Here is a 22,998-nt window from a genome sequence, read left to right on the forward strand (position 1 = left end):
ACTAAAAGCCTCTTCCTGCTGAGAAGGCATTTAGCAGATGCTTTCAAAGTAAGCTCTCTGAATTGTTTTTCTAAAGCAACCTCAACTACTGATCACATCATCTTGCTCATCTTCTAAATTATTTTGTGGCTCTGACTAATGTTTTTGTGGTTTAGTTTCTGATTATTTTCCATGGAAGTGGAAACAGCCTCACAATGTGAGTAGAAGCCAGGAAGGCTTTCTCTGAGCACAGCTCGGAAAGAGTGGCCGACCTCTTCCTCTCTCTCCGCCCTCCTGATGTCATCACATTGTCTGCGATAACGAAGTGTTTGATTAACCAGCCTCATCCTGCATCTGAACCTCACATCCTGCACAAACACGCGCACACACTGACGTTACCCACAAAGCTCACACAGTTCTGAACACAGCCTGTCGCAGCTTACCGTTTATTGGGCTGTCTTTAATAATAGAAATTGTGTTTTAGTACAAAAAAAGCTCAAAACATTCACTTCAGCTCTTTCTCAGATGCCACGTATGACATTTAAATGTAAAATATACAATGTAACTCATCTGTTTAATACAAAATAGAGTTGAAAAAGCTTATCTGAAATCATCTCCCTGAGTTTCTCATCCAAACACAGCCAGGCACACGGTTTCATTCTTAATTTACTAAAAGGTGGTCATAGTGTCTCCTAGCAAAAGAAAATTATGTACAAGGCAAAACAACATTTTAAAAAATCGATTTAAAGGAGAGGTTGAACATTTTAAGAAATATACTCCTTCACGTTTTTGCACATAGATGAGAGGAATAATGCCACATGTACATTTGTACAGTAAATATGAAGCTTCAACCACCAGCTAGTTAGCTTAGGTTAGCACGAAAACTGGAAACAGCTAGCCTGGCTCTCCCCAAAAGTAACACAAAGTTGCCTCCAAATTCCTAAATATTTAAAATACTATTTTAAATATTCTTTGAACAGGTTAAGCAAATTTAAAAATGACAATTTGTCGATTCACGAGGGAGTTCAATCTATATGCTAAGCTAAGGTAAGCTAACTAGCTGGTTGCAGCCTTACATTTAATGGACAGACATGAGAGTGGTATCAATCCTCTTTTCTAAGTCTCGGTGAAAACCTAAGTTGGTGCATTTCCCAAAACGTGGGACTATTTCATGAAGGCACTAAAATTCATGTCACAGTTTTTTACAGTACAATCACCTCAGCTGTCAGTTACATCTGCATAGTAAGGATAGCAAATATTCATTATGCCCTAACATTACACAGAGGAAAATAAATGCACTGCAACCTTGCTTTCAGCCACACACACACACAGAGACAAATACACAGGAAACCCTATGGGGCAAACAGTGACTGACTAAATGTCCATCATTTTATGCATGATACTGTCCAAGTTTGTCCTCTTGTTTCATGGTTTCCTTGCCCGCTGAGTAAAATGCCATCACTGCATTTTGAACTTTTCAACAGTCACTTGAAGCCACACAGGTCACTCCTGCAGGCTGCTGCTGTGGTGGTGTGTGATGGCCCTCTGGTAGTCCTCAGAGGCGTTTATGTGGTCTGTGACCCCCGGGTGCTCGTAGCTGCGGTAGTAGTGGCCACCCGTCTGCTGGGCGTAGTAGAGGAGCTGCCTGGCGAACAGGGGCTCCACCTGCAACACAGGAGGGCCGCAGAGTCAGCAAAAGCCCTGAACGTGGCATTTACACTCAAAGGAGTGCTAGTTCAAGGTACGGTTTGAAAAGTGAAAAATATTACGGAAAAGTCTAACAATTAGTACTTGAAAGTTTGTGGAAACTGTTTTCCATAAAGTGAATCCCTTAATGCAGATCGTCACAAATTCCCATCGTGCCACTTTCATTCAGACTGCAGCAGAGAAAGCGGATCCATTCCCCCAGTGCCGATTTCTGCATATTCAATACGCACCTAGGAACCTTTTGCAAGCACTGGTTTCTCAGAGGACTGCTCTTAGTGGGACCTAATTTATATCTATATTATATTATCATATATCTATATATAATTTCTATCTATTATATATGCTATAGACAAATTAGCAATATCCACTTAAATTAGCATCAGCTTGAAATCAAAAACACAAATAAATTTTTTTTTTTGTATAATTGAAAATAAATTCAGGCGTCAAGGGGTTTGGAGTGTTTCATAAATAATAAATAAATTAAAGAAAGATTTGACCAGTCAACTGATAACAGACATCTCTGACATGATCAAAGTTCCAATCTGGCAATTCAGCAAACCCCATGTGTTGCAAAACAAGAAGTTGAGGTTAAAAGCTCCATAAATGTGGGGGTTTTCTGTCAAACTACTCTTTCTAAGGTCATTCATGAGCATTCAACTTCATAATTCCTGTATTTTTATTCCATTTGAACACATTGCACACCATAAAAAAGCAATACAGCTGCATTTTCTCACCCAGAAACAATAAGATTCCTGAATGTATAAATCTCAAATCTTTTTTCTTCGAACTGAGTTTTGACAAAGCGATGAGATAAGCCAAACAGTGAGGGTCTGTGTGCCAGCTGAGTTACAAGAACAACTTTTAATTACCTCCCTGTGGTCGCTGGTTTTAAATGTCAGTATAGAACACTGTTGTCCATGAATCTGGATTTAGACAGATGACATTATGTCTTTATAAAGATTTTATCAAAATTGAAATGTTGCGTTTTGAGAACGTCTACATGTAGACTATATTAAATCAGTATTTCATACCTGACTCAACGTCTGAAAACAGAAAAAATATATAAATAAGAAGTATGCTGTCAGTTCTGCTTTTTTAGATAATAGAGAGCAGGAGAAGAGTGAGAGGATGACCAATGTTTTCACTGTCAGTCCTTTTCCTCTATGTTGGCTGAAATGCACAATTCAGTTGTTTGGCTTCAAAAGCGACAGAGAAGATTTTGCCTTTTTTAAAATTGTGCAGTTGTTTCATTGCAGATGGAGACCTTTAAAACAGGTTGTAGAGCTGTTTGCCGCTAAAGGTCAAACAAATCATATGCACCAATACAGCAACAGTAATAAATGGTGCATAGTTTGGCTGAAACTGTCAAAAATCCCACCTTCTGAAGCGGAGAGAGCTGATTTGAAACTCGAGTCAGCTTGTTCATTTCACTTTAAGTTGCTACAGACATGAAAGCGTGCAGGGAGTCGGAGCTCTAGAACCAGGCTGCTGCTGAGCTCACCAAGGCCTATTTAGAAACTCAGTTTAGTCTTGAAACTCTGCAAACATTATGACTACCTGCAGACTTTCAAATCCTATTTTTCACTTTTCAAACTATGCGTAAAAGTTTCAACACTTAACTTTCAGCATTTAAAGTCTTACTTCTGATTTTAAGAACAGAGGTACTAATTTGACCACAGACCTTCCCAGCAGATATTTGGGTTTTGTTTGACTCAAAAAGCAATTTAATCTTCATGTACATAGAAGTACTGTGAGGAGACAATAGTTAGGACTGATGAATCAGTAATTAAACAGTGAGGCAGCAGTCACCTGGACAGTGAGGATCCGTCTTTGTCTCTGCGGGTCCAAACACTCGTCTCCAAAACTCAGCAGGACCTGGAAACGAGACGGCGGCCGACCGTGGAGCCCATAACTCTGGATCTCTGATTGTCAGGAAACAGACAACATCACATCATTATTAACCCTGGTATCTAAAACACATCACAAATGGGAAATAATTTCTGAAGAATCTCTCTTGAAGTGGCATGACATTTGGGGTGAATCGAATGGAAAGTCCTGATCACATCATGTATGCAAATACATTTAGCTATCAGAGTTTGTCACAGCTGGAGCTGTCTAAGCATGTGGGTGGGGATGATGTGGCTGTGCAGAAGTCAGGTGGCTGTCAGCTTATCCTGAAACACTAATTTAAGTTCTTGGCTACCACAAATGTAATATGGTGTTGTTTTAAGTCCTGTTCTCAGATGGCTTTACTGTAAATAAGCCTATTTTCATACTGACTGAAATGTGTCTGTGCAAAAAAATGTCAAGAACTAAAAGCTTGTACCACAGATTTATAGACTTGGTCCTGATTTAAAACTAAATTTTAGACTGTTATTGAAGTTAGGTTCTAGTCCTTGTGTTAAAACCATGTTAGACTTTTAAGAGGTTTGGCTTCTTTAGTTCAGTGCTTGAAGAGTTTGGCAGTAAAAGATGGTTTTGTTATTCAGAGTGCTCTATTGCAAGAAATATTTAGCTAGTCTTACTTGACTGACAGAAAACAAATCTATTCTAGATATTAGGAACGCACACTAAGATGTAAAGCAGAGTGAGTTTCAGTGTAAGTCCACCAAAATGAAAACACATGGTCCAACATACAACTGACTTAAGGTGAAGGCAGAGGACACCCTGGACAGGTCACCAGTCTATCACAGAGCTACCAAACACGTACGTGAAAAGCTTTTATCAATTATCTGACAAAAACGCCAAGCATAATGGTCTAAGATTCTTGAATTTGAGGATTTGCTATTTGATATTGTAAACTTTATGTCTTTGGGGTTTTCCATGTTTTGCATTTTGTAGACAGAATGGGATCCATTACTAGACAAAAACATGAGGTTTTCAGTGACATGTTGCAGCCGTGTTCCTGCTGTCTCACCTGTGAGGTAATCCTGTGTGTGGAGCAGTTTACAGGTGACCTCCCTCTCCAGCTTGTTGGGCTTCTCTCCGTACGGCGACAGGCCTCCCTGCCAGTACACTCTGCTCTGACACAGCCTCCGGGCGTAGAGTCCATCAGCGCCCATCCACAGCAACACTCCCCTCTCCAGGGTGGATGGGGGGCTCGGGGGACACTCGTCTGCCCTCCTCTGGACCGAGAGGCTGTCCACGGGCAGCGGCACCACCTCAGGACCTCCAGGAGTCAGGTAGTGCTTCTCCGGGGAGCATGGAGTGATGTGGCAGCCCTCTGGACTGGATGTGGTCACCTCCCTCACCAGAGCGTCCCGCAAATACACAGACACATGCAGACGGAAGTCTGGACGGAGGATACACAGACAGTCATTAAACGTGCTGTTTTTCACACTTGGTGATGCTGAGTCTTTCAACTGTCAGTGTAGTATTAAACAGTGTTAGCTATCCGTGTTGTCACAGCTGCTGTTCCAGACGCAGATTTTTGCAGATCTTAGTTTGAATCACAAGGTTAAAATAAGTGAACTTGCCCTTAAAATGAATGTTAAAACAATTCAGCAATTGTTAAGACAGAAATTGAAATGACAAAAGGCTGAAGACTTTAAGAACCATTTGTGAACTTTTGCAGGTTGAATCTTCCCAAAGTTTGAAACATTTTCTTTAACCCTTCTGTAAAAATGGAATTCCAACGTCCTACAGTATCATGTAGTGATTTCAGCATTAACCACACTCCAAATTCAGACATTGGCAGTTGTGTTGTTGTAATGCTGGACTGCTTTCACTTCTAGGTCTGTTTTAACAACCACAAAAGCTTCTTTTATTTCTTGAACTCTTCGTAGATGATAATATGACAGACACAGTGAGTTGGGAATGCGGCAGGACGTGTGAAACGTTCTTTATGTGAGAAATCATTGTACTGTCCGACACACTAAGGGACCCTGTCATTCTCTGGCCAGTAACATCAGCCAGGTAAACTGTAGTCTGACTCACAGGATCTAGACTACGGGTATTAGCCTGTCATCGGCCATCTTCCCGTTCAATGATCTACATGTTACTGCCTCTAGTCATCAACCTTCCACACTGAAATTTTCGAGTTTTTCCAAGGATTTGGTTCATGCAGTAAGACAGGTCTTCTAGTGTCTCCTCTGAATTAGCAGTTTAGTCTCCCTGCATGTTTGCAAATGTTTAACCAAAACAATTTCCTTGTCACTATCTTGAGTGAATACTATTGCAGCATCCTGTTGTTACGGTTTACAGAAATATGCCAGAGCTTTTCTTCTCCTATAGCACAATGATAGTGAGGCGCAGTCAAACCAATCTACACAGGGAGACAGGGAAACAGTGTCTGTCTGTCTGTCAATACTAGAACTCTTTGTTTTTGAGGAACAAGGATCTGTCGGATATAAAACTTTAGAGCCTCCATCATCTCAGTGTTCTCAGTCGGTCAACGTGTTGAACTGCTAGAAAGCATTTTTGCAATTTGCCATTCCTTCATATTTCACTAAGGCTAGACCTGCTTCATCTCAAGAAGAGAGAACGTAGACCTAAAATTGAAGCTACTTCAAGCTTGTATCTCCATCAAGCTTACCACTGTATTTCTAGTGCCAGAGTACTGTGCTCTGCCTCCCAGTTTGATTAAAGCTGGATCCGTTTATTTCTCGCCACTAGAGATGAAGTAAGTAGTCAAATCTAGTTGATGGATGCACGGTGTCCACATCTGGCTGGTAGCAAACAACCACCAACTTCAATTTTAAGTTTATTTATAGTCACATTTCTGTCTGCCTGATGAATTTCCACTGAAGCATGAGAAAGTATGTGGTTCTATAGCTGCTAGATGTTCACTTTTCTATACAAGTAAGTCACTATCTCTGTCTGTTTGATGTCTGGTCTGGTAATGGTGAACAACATGCCGAAACACCAGCTAATGCAGTGATACTGATATAGTACATGTAAGAAACGAAAATATTTGTGATTGCTTCTCTTTGCTTTGTTTGTTGCTCCCTCACAAGATCGATCAGACTACTTTTAATTAGACTTATTAAATGGACACTAGCTAAAACTAGGCTATGTAGTTTTAAGGTTAATCTAGATCAATGCTTTCATCTCTAACTAGATCCTATGACCACACATATACCATATGGACCCATGTGTTACATGTAGAGGTATTTACAGCTGTTTTGTAAATAGGAATTCATTGCTTGGTCTGAAATTGAGGGATTTTTGTGAAAGATTCTGGTTGAACAAGAGCTGAAGTTGCATTAAAACCAGACCTAGTGCTCAGGTTAGGATCCATACACCTCTTCCTTTGAGATTCTAGTGTTATGTGAAATGAGTGTGTTTGCATACCTGAGAGTGCCTCTGCGGATCTGATGCTGGCGTCCAGCGTGAAAGGCGAAGGCTGGCTGTCAGCGGGACCATACGAGTAGATTGAGGCTCTGAGCTGGTATCCTGTACACAAGGAGAAGCAGAGAAGATCTCAATGCAAGCAGAGAACAAAGTTATCGGTGCAATACTAAAGCTACTAATGACGCTGCTGCTTATATCTGGTAGTGAGTTGCGTACCATTTTCCATGGAGGGGCCCTGCCAGGATAGGCTGCGGGGGGGACAGGGACACTGAGAGAAGGGCAGCTCAGGCAGAGAGGCTTGTTCCTGACAGTAATCTCTCCAGCTGCAGTCTGCATTGGGCATGTACTGTGGCATCTGTAGACACAAACTGTTTGTTCAGCATAGGTACATCAAATGAGCAACTTTGCTCTTGGTTAAAATGTATATCAGCTGTCTGGATTTTCTTAGGGATGCTGTAAATTCCTGATCATGCTCCTGGCACAAGCATACACTTTAACTTTATAACACGACCATTTAGTGTTATTTGAAATGGCAAATGCTGCCTGTAAATTAGTAGCCTATCTTTTAAATATAAGTTTTCTTTCAAACTTGGACATTAAAGACAAATAGTTATTAAAACTCCCCTGAACTCAGCACCAGTTCCACTTTTGGACACATACCATAAAGCTGCAGCCTTTACTTAGTATCATGCTTGTAGAGTCATTCATGCATGCACAATATGACACTGTCTATGCTGCGCATCCAGACTCTCCCCCTCTCTCTCGCTGTCTCTCTTGAGTGTTTCTTTAGCTCCACCCCACTCATTTCCATGCGTATGAAAATCACCTGAGTCGGCACAGTGGGGTAGGACGGATGCATCTGGTAGCCGACTGGACTCAGAGGACTGTCCTCCTGTCTGGGTCCTGCATGCAACACAGAAAAGCTCAGTTAAGTGTGAACAAACGGACTGTAAAGACACAGAAAAGTCCACATGCTGACATCATGCAGCCTGACATTAGCTGGTGGTTTGACACAGCTGCACTGAGGAGTCACTGACCTTTATCAGTCACACACAGCTGCACTCAGAGAATTCACATAGAAACTCTTTACCATATCAGAGGCTAACAATCACACAGTAAGCTACACAGCTCAGAAGTACTGACTTTTCTTCGCGCCCTCGGGGATGATGCGGTAGACCTTGTAGGGGTCGGAGATGTCCAGCTGGCTCCTCTCCACCAGCTCCTCAAAGTCATTGCTCTTGTTGAGGGCACAGCGGAGGCGAGTCTTCCAGGTCGGCGGGTCTGGCTTGTCGATCCCCTCCCGAAACTTGCCTTTAAACAGCGCCCATGCCTGCAGACAGAGAGCCGGAGAAGTTCAGAAACTGTGCAACGGTTCAGCCTGAGAGGATCAGAAACCTGCTCTGTTCCACGCCGAGCAGAAGTGGGTTTTAAGGCTGAGGCGTCCTCTGTAAAGACATGGAGAGCTATGCTGATAGTTAGTGGATTAAACCACCAACTAAACATTCATCTGGTTGTTTTTTATTCAAACCGGCCAAACATTTGCAGATTCCAACTCTTGAAATAGCTAGAATTCTTATTTTTCCTTTAGTAAACTGTCCTCCACTGCACTAAAAACATGATTGGGCTCCACAAAAAGGGGCTTCCATCAATATTTATTGTTATGACAAATTATTAAAATTATGTCCAGCCAACAAACTCCACTGAGATTTGGGAATTCAATTTTTTTATTCAGTCAAAGGCATTTTATCTAAACTGTCTGAAGTTGTGCAGAAGGATAGAAATCCTGAACACGTCATTAGTTACCTCAACTTGAATGTAGTTTTATACCAACTAATCTAGAAATTTAGAATTCACACAATATTACGTTAATGCAACATAATTATCTGAAACCAATCCATCAAAATAATGTTTATAACTTTAATAGGTTACCTAAATCACTACACTTATTCTCTTTTTGATTCATGCAGAATAAAGTGATGAGAATAGGTCTCTTGAATTATTATTTTTTTAGACTTTTTAGAGTGTGTTTGGGCAAAGCCATTCCAAAAAAAATAATAATCTTGACTCTTTCTTCCAGATTTTAAGACCCCAACTATTTTCTGACATTTTCTCGTCTTAATTCTGCAGATTAAAAGAAAACAGTCGTCAGCTGCATCCCAATTTATACTGTTAATCTCCTATTTGGCAAAGAGTTCCATGCACTAAACACATTAAATATTAAAACTGGTAGTCTGAGTCATTAATCTTGCACATTCACGGATACTTTTCCACTTTGCGCACTACTTTCTGACAGCCACATGTCATCTGTGGAGGAGCACCGCAGCAGGATGCGGCTCTCCTACCTTAAAAAGCGCGGCATCCTCGTCCCGGTTGTAGTCCTGCTTCCCTGCGTGTTTCCACGGTATCCTGAAGATGGTCTTCTCGTCGTTCTCCCACACCAGCCCGGGATATTTCCCGCAGTCCACCTGCTCGATGAGCCACTGGCGCAGCTTTCCGTTCCCGCTGCTGCCGGAGCCTCCGTAGTCCAGCTCTGGGTTCATGTCTGAGCAGATCCACTGTCAGATCCTCTAACCTGATACCTGATGTGGTGCCTGTGTGTGTTGTGAAAGTTAGTGAAGGTTTAGCACAGAACGGTGAGTGAAGTAAAAGTTACCCACTGCTCTCCCACGCGGACTAACGCGGCTCTAATGCGCCCCGGATGAGCGGATCGCCTGTCTTACCTGTGAAACTCGAAACCCGTCAACTTTTGAAATCAGTCAGCGTCAGAAAGCCCTCATCATTCCGGCGGGCCCGCTTAAATCCTCGCAGCCTATCGAGCCGAGGGAGGGCGGAGACAGAGCCGGGATGCTGAGGAGGAGGACGCACCTGCTGCTGCTGCTGCTGCTGCTGCTGCTGCTGCTGCTGCTGCTGCTGCTGCTGAGGCTCTCCGGCGAAGCTTATCAGTGCGCACACAGCGGCAGATCTCCAGTAAGACACCGGGGGAAACCCTGCCGCCGTCAGCCGCCACTGTCACACACCCGCACACGTGGAAAATCGTGGCACGGAGACGAAAACAATTCTTTGAAATGATAAAGGTTTACGCAAAGCAGCTGTAGATCGGAGTGGTCCTGCTGTAGAAACCATAGACCAAAACAACAACAACACGACTTTGTTCCCATAGTGGAAGGTTAAAGAGCCTACCGGATAAGATTATTACGAACTGTGCGCTAAGTCAAGTGCACGGAAATACACTAAATACACTGAAGCACAAAACACCCAGAGATGGGAGCCTGTAAAATACATGATTTCTTAAGAAAACACATAAAGCCCAGTGTCGGACTAAATCAGCCTCCTAAACCTTTAGCAGTGGTGGAATACTCACAAGTAAAAGTCCTACAGTCCAATTATTGCTCTTATAAAAGCGCAGAATTACTGTTAGAGAGTAAAAATTATATGCAGCAGAACGACTGGATGCCAGTGTTACATGATTACCTATAATACAGGGTGTCCCTAAAGTCTGGACACAAAGGAAATCTCATAAACTATAATTATTTTGCCTCCACAGATTAAGAATCTCTGTCGAAAGAAGAAAGAGTTGAACTGGTACTTCTCAGTGGACGTGAAGGATGAACATATGGAAAGATAGCAGATGAATTTAATCTTTCAGCAAAGCCTTATTTCATCTGTGGAGGCAAAAAAAAACCATATAGTTGAGCTTTCGTATGTGTCCAGACTTTAGAGACACCCTGTATTAGTACACTGTCTTCACTGATGCACCAAACACACACATAATGCAGCACAATATTTCTGTGGTGATCAAGATGAAGCTGGATTCAGCTTGTTCTGTAGTTTATCCACAAAACGGTTGTATGTGCTTATTATAAAATCTTGGAATGTACAGTTATTTGATCTAAAAAGTAACAAAGCAGAACTGTAAAATACCTGGTCGAAACTAGCAATAAAATTCCTAATGAATAAAAAGCATCTTCATCTTCAGTGTTTATATTAGATTATTGATCATAAGTGAATCTTTAACGCTGCATCATAAATCACATGGCTTGTTTGTACAGTTTTTATCTGACTAGTCTGTCAGAAACGTGTAGTGGAATAAAAACCATTTGATATTATTATATTATTAATATTGAAGTACTGTACTTACTGTACAGTTTGGAGATTAATTCATTTTTTAGGTTTAACTCTGTTTTATAGTTCCAGTCCTTTACATTTCATATGTTGTACTTTTAAACTGGGCTACAGTTATCTGACAGCTCTGGCTTTGTTTATTTGCTTAAGTTTTTTTTTTTTATACACAAAAATGCAATAAAAAGGTTTATCAAAAACCATTGAGTGTTATATATTCAAGCACTGTATTCAAGCCTTTTGGACTCTTCAAGTGTCTCTGTGTCTCCTTAGTTCTTGCTGTGAGAATTTCCTCTGATAAGTGATTTAAACCTTTAAGGGGGTTCATTTTAAAAACTGCAGAGGCACATAAAGGTAAATTTAGGTTATATTTCTGATCTGAGTAACAAAAGTTACCCATTATTCATCTCACGACCCTTCAGACTTATCTTATGACGCTTTGAACTGAGCCTGACCTTAAATTTGAAAACTACTGCTCTAAACTACCTGACTGTATAATAAAAGTAGCTCCACCTCAACTACAGCAGTAAAACCTCTAAAAAACTGATGCTCCAACCGCCCTGTAATAGTGTTACGATAATAATAATATCATAATATACTGATCACAGGTGCAACTATTCTGCAGAATGTGCACTTCTACTTCTCTACTTTTATTTAAGCAGGAGTTGCTGAGTCACAGAGTGAATTTAAATTCTGGTTTTATACTTTTACTTGAGCAAACTATATGAATTTTACATCACTGACCATCAAGCTTGTATTTCCTTATTCTTGTTGAATAGAGCCACAGTATATTTTGTGTCGCAAAAATGTTTTTTTTCTTCCATTTATCTGATTGTGCTATGAATCTCATGACCTTTCAGACATGTAACCCCCTGAATGGGTCCTGACTCTCAAATTGGTAGTTCTAAAAATATATACAAATATTTCCTTGATAAATTAAATCTATGCTAATGGATCTTTAAACAAAATGCAAACTCATTAATGGAAATGACTGTTTCATTCATTTAGGCACATGACATTTAATGTTAGAATTACATTCAGAAATATAATACAATCAAAATCAAAGCAAAACTTAAATTTAGGAAGTATAGTGCAATAAAGATATTGTTTTACTGGAAAATAGAGCATTCCTCAGCCTTCACACGTCTACAGAAAGTAGTAGTCATATTTCAAGTACAAGACACAGCATAACATAACTGACAGGGGGAGTGAACACTACTAAATGTGTGTTCACACTGTGGACTGTATGTAGATATTTCCCTGGTGTTGTGCTTGACTGCCCTTGCATGTTGTTTTGACAGTTAGAGGCAAGGACATGACATGACAATGAGAACTGACAACACTGACATAAAATCCCCCCATCACACGGCTGCTTGTCCTATTCCTCACACAGGAGAGTCGACCTGTCATATCGATACAGACGTTTTTACAAAACAGATGGTCCTGAAGCAGTTTTTCTGTGCAGGGTCACTGATGAAATGATGTTTTTTTTTTTTTTTAATGAAGCTAAATTGGCCTTTGTGGGTTTAATGGTCCAAGCAGAAGCCTACGGTGATTAGCTGCTCTAGATGGGTTAAGATCAGGCCGACAGAAGACGTTCTCATCAGGTTCCACTTGTGGCCAACGCAGGAGTGATGCTGTTTGACACGATGCTGCTGCCGCTGTTGGATTTTCGAGTTATAAGGGTCTCGATCTCCTCATCGTCGTTGAATGAGTTCTTCCCATACCGCTCCGTCCACCAGGCTCGATACTGAGGGGAGGGCAGATTGAGTGGTAAAGTGTCAAAAAAAACCCCAAAACACAATGTAAGGCAAAGAATGCTTCATCAGAGCTGCAGTTAGAGTTTTATAAAGAATTATAGCCCAGTTGATTGGCCAACATCTGTAGTAAGTGATGGTAACAGCAGGTGTGTTTTGTAGGATCAGTATAGGTTGAACATGTCAGATCATATTCTAAATCCTCATTGCACCATTTCCTCCCTGGCACAGACCTACCAAGTTACCTTTTTCATTTGTACAGGTGAGTACAGACAAATGAATACGGTTTTTGCAGATGCAATTCAAACGTGGTGGCATTATTTGCATTTGAAGGCTTATTGCATCTTGTCAACACGCAGCATGAGCTACACTGAGAACACAAATGAAAAGAAAATCCTGAACCCTTGACCCTACAGTGAGGGGATCTGGTGGCTCTCTTCTGCTGCAGGGGCTTTTTGCTGCCATTTGCATTTTGTTCCTTTGTCTCTTTAGAGGAAAGATCACTGCAAATCAATGCAAAGTGCTGTGAGTGATCACATTTATCCTAGGATAAAACATTTCTATCCTGATGGGAGTGGTCCCTTCCTGAATGACAATGCATCCATCCACAAGGAACGAGGGCTTACTAAATGATTTGGAAAATGATGTGAATCATATACTCTGACCATCACAGTCACCAGATGTCAAACCAGTTGAACCTATAGGAAATATTGGACCAGCGTGTCAGACAGTACTCTCCATCATCTTAAAAACATCAAATGAGGGAATATTTTCTATAAGAAAGGTCTTCATCCCTTCAGTGGAGCTTTAGAGACTTGAAGAGTCAAAGTGGAGGAGCACTGACATTGTTATGATAGCATATGCTGACCCAATACCTTACTAGAACACTTTGTGCTGGGTTACCCTTAAATTTGTCATGTGTCAGTAGTTTGTTTCAAGCATACTCCAGCATTTAGCTATAGTGGTGACAGAATTCTCTCCAAAAGGATCACTGGAAAGAGGAAGTTCACCTCGAGCTGTCAGAAATACAACAAAGGAGAAACAACTTCATCCCCAGGAACAATAATGAGTCATGGGGCAAAGGCTACAGTAAAAGTAATACTCTTCATATTACCAGACTTTGATCTATTCGATTAATGAATGAATACAGGGAACAGTATACCCTGCTGAGGGCTACATAGCTCGGTGGTTAGCACTGTCACCTTGAAAGAGATCATCGGTTCATGTCCCGGCCTGGGATCTTTCTTAGCCCTACACTACCGTTCAAAAGTTTGGGGTCGCTTAGAAATTTCCTTATTTTTGAAAGAAAAGCATTTTTTTCAATGAAGTTAACATTAAGTAAATCATAAATACAGCCTAGACATTGTTAATGTGGTAAATGACTACTGTAGCTGGAAACGGCTGATTTTTAATGGAATATCTCCATAGAGGTACAGAGGAACATTTCCAGCAACCATCACTCCTGTGTTCTAATGCTACATTGTGTTAGCTAATGGTGTTGAAAGGCTAATTGATGATTAGTAGAAAACCGTTGTGCAATTATGTTAGCACATGAATAAAAGTGAGTATTCATGGAAACATGAAATTTTCTGGGTGACCCCAAACATTTGAATGGTAGAGCAAGTCAGCTGGGATGGACTCCAGCCCTCCTAAGACCCAACTGAGGATAAAGTGGTGTATAGTTAATGGATGGATGGATGTACCCTGCTGCATATAGACCTGCTGTGACAAGGTGCCCCATGTTTTGAGGTCATCCGTGGTCTGGTAAATGGCATCCATCTTATCACATCCCTCATACATGATCTATCTGCTCAGATCATGTATGTATCCGGCTGGTTATTAACAGTCCCTCTAATGCATCCAAAGCCCCTGGTGACTGAGCTGGAAAACGTTAGCTTCAACATTAGCTACTGATCTTAAGGCTGCTCACCTCCAGCTGAGCTAGTTGGGAGTAAGCACATTCAAGACTTCTGCTGTTCGAGTCATCTGACTTCCTGTTGAATCCACACACACACGGATGAAACCTATCATATAATCATATGATTCAGTCTAGATTTGATATGTAACTGAAGTTATAGCGAAACAAACTGTAGGAAGAGAGGATTCATCACACTTTGTTTTAAAACGGAAGATAGCCAAAAGAGTTGTCTAACAGAGAACCACTAAGCTCATGATTGAATGTTATCTCTCCCACGAACCAGCTTTTACCAAATCCAGTAATGAATGCTAGTCCTGTGAAGGTGGCTGCACATAGAGGCAGTGAACAAATGCAAATACACGGGAAGATTACTGTGGAAATATCTGTGCATAAATTATTTCAAAATGGAGTTTAACATAATCAAATCTCAGCTTACTTCTGTCAGTTCTGTGTTTTCAAACTCCTCAAGCTGCCTCAGGAAACCCAAGTTGGGCCCTGCACATGGCCTGGCTGCCCTCACCGCCGCCAGAGCCTCCACCCAGCCACGGCCCGTCACCGTCATGATGTAGGCCACCACCAGAGTGACGCTGCGAGACACTCCTGCCACGCTGAAAACACACACCTTCACAGCTAGTAATCCTCTCATATTCACATTCTCTGCTTCAGTGTACAAAGAAGTGAAACCCCCTTCTTTCCTAAAGCTGTGGTTTAATGCCTGATGTTGCATCTTTGATATGAGAAGAGATGAAAGGTGATGAAATTTGCAATGAAAGCTTTAACCAAAATTCTTGGCAGACGGCTCCTTTTTGGTGACTGATGTGGTTGAAAATGAGAATTAGGCTAAAAGAAAAATAAGAGGATCTCCAGTCAGTAATCACTTTGAGACAAACTCTCATTCTTATTAACAAGAATAAAGTCAATGTGAATAGTCAAGTTTCTTCCTTTCAGCATCCTCTTATGCAAATGATACTACTTTCATAACATGTACTTTAGATAATTACTCTATATTATGACTCGCTGTCATCAGTTTAAAAAGTAGAAATGAAAAGGAATATTTTTATTTTATTTTATTTTTTAATTTATTTTTTATTAGGATTAGTTTAAAATAGAATTCCACTCACCAGTGAACCAGGCAACCCTCTCCTTTCAGTCGGGACTCGTGGATAAACATAATGCTGTCTCTGAAGTACTGAATCCTAGTGAAATGGTCATAGTAAACATCAAAATCTAAAACAATATCGAATAAGCACCCTTCTTTTTGTAACTAAAACATTTTAAAGTATATATTTTTGGTTGGTTTGCATTAGTCCATCTGCTATGAAGTTATGTGCTTGATTTTTAAAACTGGCTAATAAATGTTCTGAATCAGAATATTTCTATGAAATAATGATCACATTAAGCACTCTTTATCAAAATTTGAAACAAGAGGACATTTCATTTTCTACAGGAAAGCATCGTAAAAGTTATGATTATTGATAGGTATAGGGGTTTTTGGTTTGCATTTGCCTGTCAGGAGGTGATGTGGTTAACCTTTTAAACTGGTGAACAGATAAACATTCTAAATGACTCTGTTGTGAAATCAAAACATCTGCATTCATAAGATATCACAGGTCTAATTTTATACACAAATTTTATATCTAGAAAATTTGAACATTAGAATTTGGCTCTTTTTCCTTTTATTCATTAGCCACAAATCACAAGACAATTAATAGATCAGAGGTTATACTAAAGAACTTTCTGATATTTATGGACCTTATTCAGTACTCACAGGTTTTGCTTAGAATGGTCAGCAGCAGATATACAAAGGTACGTCATGTCCTGCAGGAGAGAGAGGCAGCAGTTTAGACTTGGAAAATGTGACATTAAAGAATTATTTTAATTTTACAACAGCTAATAACATGAGGAGTACATAACAGTTTAGGGAGGGTCATTTGTTTGAACACACTTCCTGTTTTCCGTTTTGTATGGAACAACTCCTGAAACCTCGCCCCTCTGACCCTGCCAGTGTGGTAGGTCATGATATAACGATGTTTGCCTGTGTGTGTGTGTGTGTGTGTGTGTGCGTGTGTGTGTGTGTGTGTGTGTCTGTGTGTGTGTCTGTGTGTGTGTCTGTGTGTCTCTGTGTGTGTGTGAAGTACTGTACTGTGCACCTGACAGCTGATGGTACATACAGTGGACAGAAACTGCCTTGTCCTGGTATGACTGCACCACTGCAAAAACCCCAGAGCCCTCTGGGACAAACCGAGGTACGGAAGAGCTCCAGACGGGTCATCATATGCACACTAACCCTCAGAAATCATTATTTTTGACTGAAAGAGTCGGATTATGCAGACAGTTACTGCAAAGTCATCTTATATCTTTGCACTTTCAGTCTGAAACCTTATCATGAACCCTGACATCCAGAAATCAGGAAATTTGTGCATGCAAATTGTGGACAAATGCAGAAATTTTCTTTACTTGCAAAAAAGGTGTTTTGAGTTTCAGATTTTCTTCTATAATAATTGCCAAGTGGTTTTATTTTGCAGTATGTTAATTACTGTACAGTAAATGGCACATCCGACCTTAGAGACTTAGTGGTTGCAAATTCTACCTTCCTCTGTCAGGAACCATCATGCTGTCTTCCAAGAAATCAATCAGTTTGACTGTTAGGTATGCAAATAAGCCATCCCATCTGGCCATTTGGTCGAAAACAGACCTGAGTCATCGTTTAGCCACAGATCTCAAAAACCTGTGTCATACATATAAATGCAAGAACAGTGATGGAGAATTATTTGTATGTGGGATTAGCAAACTGCTGAATGACGCAGCTCAGAAAGTGCGTGTAGGCCCAGACATAATATCAAACCCAAAACCTGTTAAAAGTTTTGGTGGTTGACCGGTTTGAGTAGTGATACTGTAATAGAAGTTGCTGTTTCTCCCCACTGTTCAATGAAACATACTAGCATGGATGGAGAAAGTGTTCAGAAATCTCTACGTGCTTTTCATGCTCGCTTTCAACAAGAAAAGATGAAAGTTGTGAAAGCGGACGCTGAAGATGTCAAACGGAGTCAAGATTTTCAAAAACGAGTCCAATGATGATGGAGCGAGAATAATTTCAGGACACCATGTGACGGGCTGAAATGAGATGTCAAATGGATCATTTCAGAAATAATTACAGCTCATCCAGCGTCTGCAACACTGAATGCACTTCTGCTGTTCATAGTCTATCTGCTGCAGTTGTATTGTGAGGACAAAGACCACAAAAGTAAAGTTTATTTAAGCGGCATATAATAGCAATAAGATACTACACTTGAGAGCAAAGTGCACTCTTGCATCTTCACCAAAAGCAGTTCCTACATCTAACACATCAGGTTCTCACAGAAGTATCAGCTCTTCACACTCACTCACATACACACAAGTAAAAACACCTTTCTCACCCTCTCACACACAAGTCTTCTAAAAGCAGCACTGAAAAGTCAGAAACCTTTTTTTTTTGTTTTGTTTTAAATACAGTTCCACTTTCAAGACCTTATGGACTTCAAGCTGCTGAGCTAAAAGCATCCCATATGAAAAATATAACATACAGTATGTTGGCTTGCATCTGCATCACAGCTGCATCAACTGAAAACACATTTTCATATAGTCACTGGAACCCCACACGATATTGAAGCCTCACAGTCAATCAGAGAAGTGCTTATTTGGTGAAACCTGGTGAATTCCAGGTCTTGTGACTGACACAAAATTGAAAATAAGAACATCTGACTTTCACACCATTTGAAGTGGTCTGTTTCAGCTGCCTGTGATAAAGATGTGACTTTTATGTAAAGAAGAGAGAATATTCTCTTCATATTAATCCTTTAAAAATATAAAGTGACCTTATAATGAATAGACTGTTAAAGAGGTGATACCTCATGAGGTTTGGGATTCTGAGCTGAGGGGATTTATTGATAAATCTATTAGTTGCTCAACAGAAAAAAAAAAACATTTTTTCAACTATTGCATTGTTCAGTGTGTCATTTCAGGAGTTTTTAAGCATAAACATATTCCAGTCGTAGCTTCATAGATGTGTAGATGTTCTTGTTTTCTGTATTTTTTAAAACTATTTGACAGATAAACTGACACAAATGTATTTCTAAAGATAGTCTAGAAAAGACAGCATGGGACCTCTGGACTGATGTCAACATTTCACACATTCAGAATAAATACTTACCAGCAGGATCACTGAGGGGGAAAACAACAGAGTTCAGAGGAGTGTGTGTACTTTCTGGCTGTATTAATGCTGGAGTTGGGGGGGGGGGGGGGGGGGGGGGGGGGGGGTCATGTAGGCCACCATAAGACAAATAATGGCACCTCACCTCCAGGACGGGTGCAGCAGTGTCATGGATTGACAGGATGTGGGTGATGCTGTGCTTTGCCAGCAGCTCCCTGTCTCGCGCATCTGCGGATCACAAAGCAAATCAGGAAATTTAAGATATACCTTGCATCCAATCACAAATCACAGCATGTGAGCTCCAGCCTATATTAAGCATTTTCTACCCAACAACAGCCCCCCTCCTTAAATGTCTCCCAAGCAAATGTGGCTTTATGGCTTCAAAGTTTTACTCTTGTTTTGAACTGAAAGAAAAACCGGAAAACCAGTGTTTCTAAAACAGTCCAACAGCTTGGCCCAAAAGCAAGAAACAGTAATTCTTTTAATCAAATTTTGTTCTTCAAAAGGAAGCCAAATGTTTTCTACGTTGGACAGATGTGCCTTCAGCATTTTTTCTCATGCTTTGCAAGTTTGCAGGATGCTGATGATGCCACCTATAGAAGACTGAGATGAGCCAGCACTAAGTCAAATGAATTCAAGTAACCCTGTCTCACATCATTAGACTTTATATAAACTGTAAGACAGAAATAACAGATTAAAGAATTAAAAATAAAACAGCGTTAGTGGGGCAAATGCTCATAACACCTGTAGAGGAAATAGAATCTTGAGTCTCTGTATGCCAGTTACTTCAAGGTCATAATATGCCACAAGTGTCCAAAGGTGTCATGAAGTAAGTTTTTTTATGGGGTGTCAGGCTGATGTCACAGTAAAGCTGGTAGCATAGAGCTGGTAGCATAGAGCTGGTAGCATAGAGCTGGTAGCATAGAGCTGGTAGCATAGAGCTGGTAGCACAGAGCTGGTAGCATAGAGCCTCGACATGATGAGGTCAGACCAGAACCTTCTTTTAAACTATCTGTAAAAATGTACCTTTTATGAGACAAACTGCTTCACTAAGGGAAAGCTGCCTGGTGAGAAAGACTCTTAAACTTTAAGATTAACCTTATTTTTTACTTTTTCCCTTAGCTGTAGACAACAGCAATGTTTATTTAACATATGTATTATATACATATATGTACTTATGTACACACAAAGTATGCTTATGTGAGCAGTCTTAGAAATGAATTTAATCATTCCAAACTACAGCTTAGTTTTTATAAAAAATGTAAAATACTGAAAAGGGGCATGTTTCCCCACAACCCAGAAAAGAAATGCCCCCCCGCCTCCTTCTGAGAAGAGGCCCCCGGAGGAATCTTACCTCATGAGTCACTTTCATCGATACAAAGTTGTTACTCTCACATAAGATGAACTTTATTTTCAAATTTTTACATTGTTCTAACTTTAACTGCCTCATAAATATTAGATAACACATTCAGAAATCATTTTATTTTGTTTTTAAAGTTGTTTGATTATTGAGGGTTAATTTAAAAATTATATCTGAAGAGACAATAATTCTATCACTGCCGTTTGAAATACTGGCATAAGAATAATATCACATCACAAGGGATGCTGAGTGAACCTCTCATAGTAAGGCATTCTTGTTTGAGGGGGTGTCTTCACTTGGTTCACTCTACATTTATTTACCATAAACTCACAAATGAAAAAATGCAGTAAACTTTCTTGAAACTAATTAAGTCAAATGGGCAAGACAGATAATATAAATAGAAATTTCATTGCATTTTTATCTGCATTCTGTGAAACGAAGCTGCATAGTCATTTGTATTTTGTGCATTATGTAGATTCTGATAATGGAATCATCTTTTATGTTAAATGATGAGGCTGAAAAGCAATCACTGCAACATTTTTATCCATTACCCAGCATACCACTTTGGATCTTTCTCAACTTCAGCTCTTCTGTTGTGCACAGACAAAAAGTCAAGATCTCTTATTTTATACCAAGTTGTAAGGAGAAAAGAACCTGTTAACATTAAAGACGAAAAAAGAAAAAAAAAAGGCAGCGTAATGATTGCATGTTCTGCTTTGTGGAAACGTGGAATGCAGTTCAGAACGGGGACACCCCCACACAGTGGGACATCCCCTCCCACACTGACACTCACATATTCACAGCAGCCCTCAAAAATAATGTTCCCCAGCTGCTGACAGAGAGGTATACACACCACACACACACGCCACACACACACATACGCACACACACACACGCACTACATACGCATGCATGCACATACACACATACAGGTAAATACAAGTACATATAAACTACTGTTTAGAAGTTCGGGGTCACTTAGAAATGTCCTTTTTTTTTTTCAATGAAGATAACATTAAATGAATCAGATATCCAGCCTAGACATTGTTAATGGGGTAAATGACTATTCTAACTGGAAACAGCTGATTTTTAATGGAATATCTCCATAGGGGTACAGAGGAACATTTCCAGCAACCATCACTCCTGTGTTCTAATGCTACATTGTGTTAGTTAATGGTGTTGAAAGGCTAATTGATGATTAGAAAACTCTTGTGCAATTATGTTAGCACATGAATAAAAGTGTGAGTTTTCATGAAAAACATGAAATTGCCTGAGTGACACTAAACTTTTGAGCAGTAGTGTACATAAATACTATATTTATATACTTCAAATACACCATTTCAATCATTACGCTTCGTACAGTGACCCCTCCACTCTATAGAAACTGAGTTCAGCGTAGCATCTCACCACATGCCTCTCCATATGAGGAACTGAAACACAATCTACTACATTATCCTGAAAATAAATCTATTCTTTATTCACATGACGAGAGGAGAGACTTCTTACCTTTGATATTTCCAAGATAAAGATCCGGCAGGACCTAAAAAGAGAAGAGTTCAACATGGAGTTAAAGAAAAAATGCAGAAGCTCTCACACAAAACAAGAACAAATAAGCACAGAAGCTTTTAATCATTTGTAGAGATTTAAATCAACACAACATGATACTGCACCTTGTTTATTCCGTTACCCATGTCTGTGACAGGTCTCAGGGAAATAACATCAAGTTTAAAACAAATTTAAGCTCATGATCTACAAAAACTTTGCTTGCGGAGCATTTTTAGAGTTCCTCAAACTGCATCCTCTAGAGCTGCAGCAGCATCTTGCCTCACAAGTCACCGGCTGTTATCGTGTCTCCTTGTTTCCAAACCCCTGATGGCTTCTTTGTTTGACCCAGGATATCATAAAGCCTTCGATGTGTCCACAGCTCATGCCCCGAGTGCTTCTTCATTGAGAATACGTTGTGCGGAATGACGTAATGTGACCTTAGCAGTGCAACACCCTGCTTGGATGTTTATATTTAGACCAGTGTGGATCATGGGACCATGGATAGGCACATACCACGCAGACAAAGATGGTTGAGGGCCAGAGGGAAGAGGAGAACATACCCTGGATATCACTATCTGCTGAGCTGTTCTACCGTACAAGGAAAAGGCTCAAAATACAATGACTGCAGTAGATCTCAGTTTAAGTTGTCTTAAAACTAAGAATTTGCTCGTTTAACTCAAATTATGAGTGGATTTGGTGGATTTTCAGTGGTTATCCACAGGCTTCAATGTAAATCTGCTACATCTTCAGGCCACTGTAACTTGTAGTGGATGTCATGAAGTTATTAAGTTTACTAGAATATAAATCAAACAAATGCAGCAAATCTTGCTTGAGCTTTTCTTGAAATTTCCTTTTATTATTAGTATTGCTCAAGTATCATCTTTGATTTGGAACCATTTATCTTCACTTACACGTTGATTCTCAGTGGACATGTACTTGAACCTACTTCAGTCACTGCATTTCCAGTAAATCTGGCTACATCTTCAACGCATCGCTCTGCGGCGATCGAGGTATTTTTAGCCCGACTTTGTCTTGTGTTCCTGTGTGTGGTTCAGTGTGTGGCACAACTCAGACGCTCTGACAGGCAGAGGAGAGTGGAGGCGTTTACAAAAAGCTGCCTGCCTCAGAGAAT

General features: G+C 40.2%; 2 protein-coding genes across 3 annotated transcripts; both read right to left on the minus strand.

Annotated features, from left to right (window-relative positions):
- Nucleotides 1-411: 411 nt before the first annotated feature.
- On the minus strand, nucleotides 412-9,865 carry LOC111573389 (interferon regulatory factor 4-like). The gene is made up of 9 exons (XM_023277516.3): nucleotides 9,699-9,865; nucleotides 9,321-9,569; nucleotides 8,122-8,308; nucleotides 7,805-7,881; nucleotides 7,195-7,333; nucleotides 6,979-7,080; nucleotides 4,604-4,978; nucleotides 3,496-3,608; nucleotides 412-1,644 (listed from the first exon to the last, which is right to left on the minus strand). Exons 2-9 carry the CDS (start codon nucleotides 9,516-9,518, stop codon nucleotides 1,483-1,485), a joined length of 1,353 nt encoding a protein of 450 aa, XP_023133284.1. The 5' UTR covers nucleotides 9,519-9,569; nucleotides 9,699-9,865; the 3' UTR covers nucleotides 412-1,482.
- A 2,226-nt stretch (nucleotides 9,866-12,091) lies between these two features.
- LOC111573392 (dual specificity protein phosphatase 22-B) lies at nucleotides 12,092-22,287 on the minus strand. Of its 2 annotated transcripts, XM_055014007.1 has the most exons (7): nucleotides 21,992-22,286; nucleotides 21,828-21,861; nucleotides 19,107-19,189; nucleotides 16,541-16,590; nucleotides 15,894-15,968; nucleotides 15,209-15,380; nucleotides 12,092-12,847 (listed from the first exon to the last, which is right to left on the minus strand). In XM_055014007.1, the coding sequence occupies exons 1-7, from the start codon at nucleotides 22,010-22,012 to the stop codon at nucleotides 12,701-12,703; spliced, it is 582 nt and encodes a 193-aa protein (XP_054869982.1). In that variant the 5' UTR covers nucleotides 22,013-22,286; the 3' UTR covers nucleotides 12,092-12,700. The 2 variants fall into 2 exon arrangements, with proteins under 2 accessions (XP_054869982.1, XP_054869985.1); XM_055014010.1 differs by lacking the exon at nucleotides 15,894-15,968 and having other exon boundaries at nucleotides 21,992-22,287.
- Nucleotides 22,288-22,998: the final 711 nt, after the last annotated feature.

This window comes from Amphiprion ocellaris, chromosome 2, assembly GCF_022539595.1.
Source record: "Amphiprion ocellaris isolate individual 3 ecotype Okinawa chromosome 2, ASM2253959v1, whole genome shotgun sequence".
Lineage (NCBI taxonomy): Eukaryota > Metazoa > Chordata > Actinopteri > Pomacentridae > Amphiprion > Amphiprion ocellaris.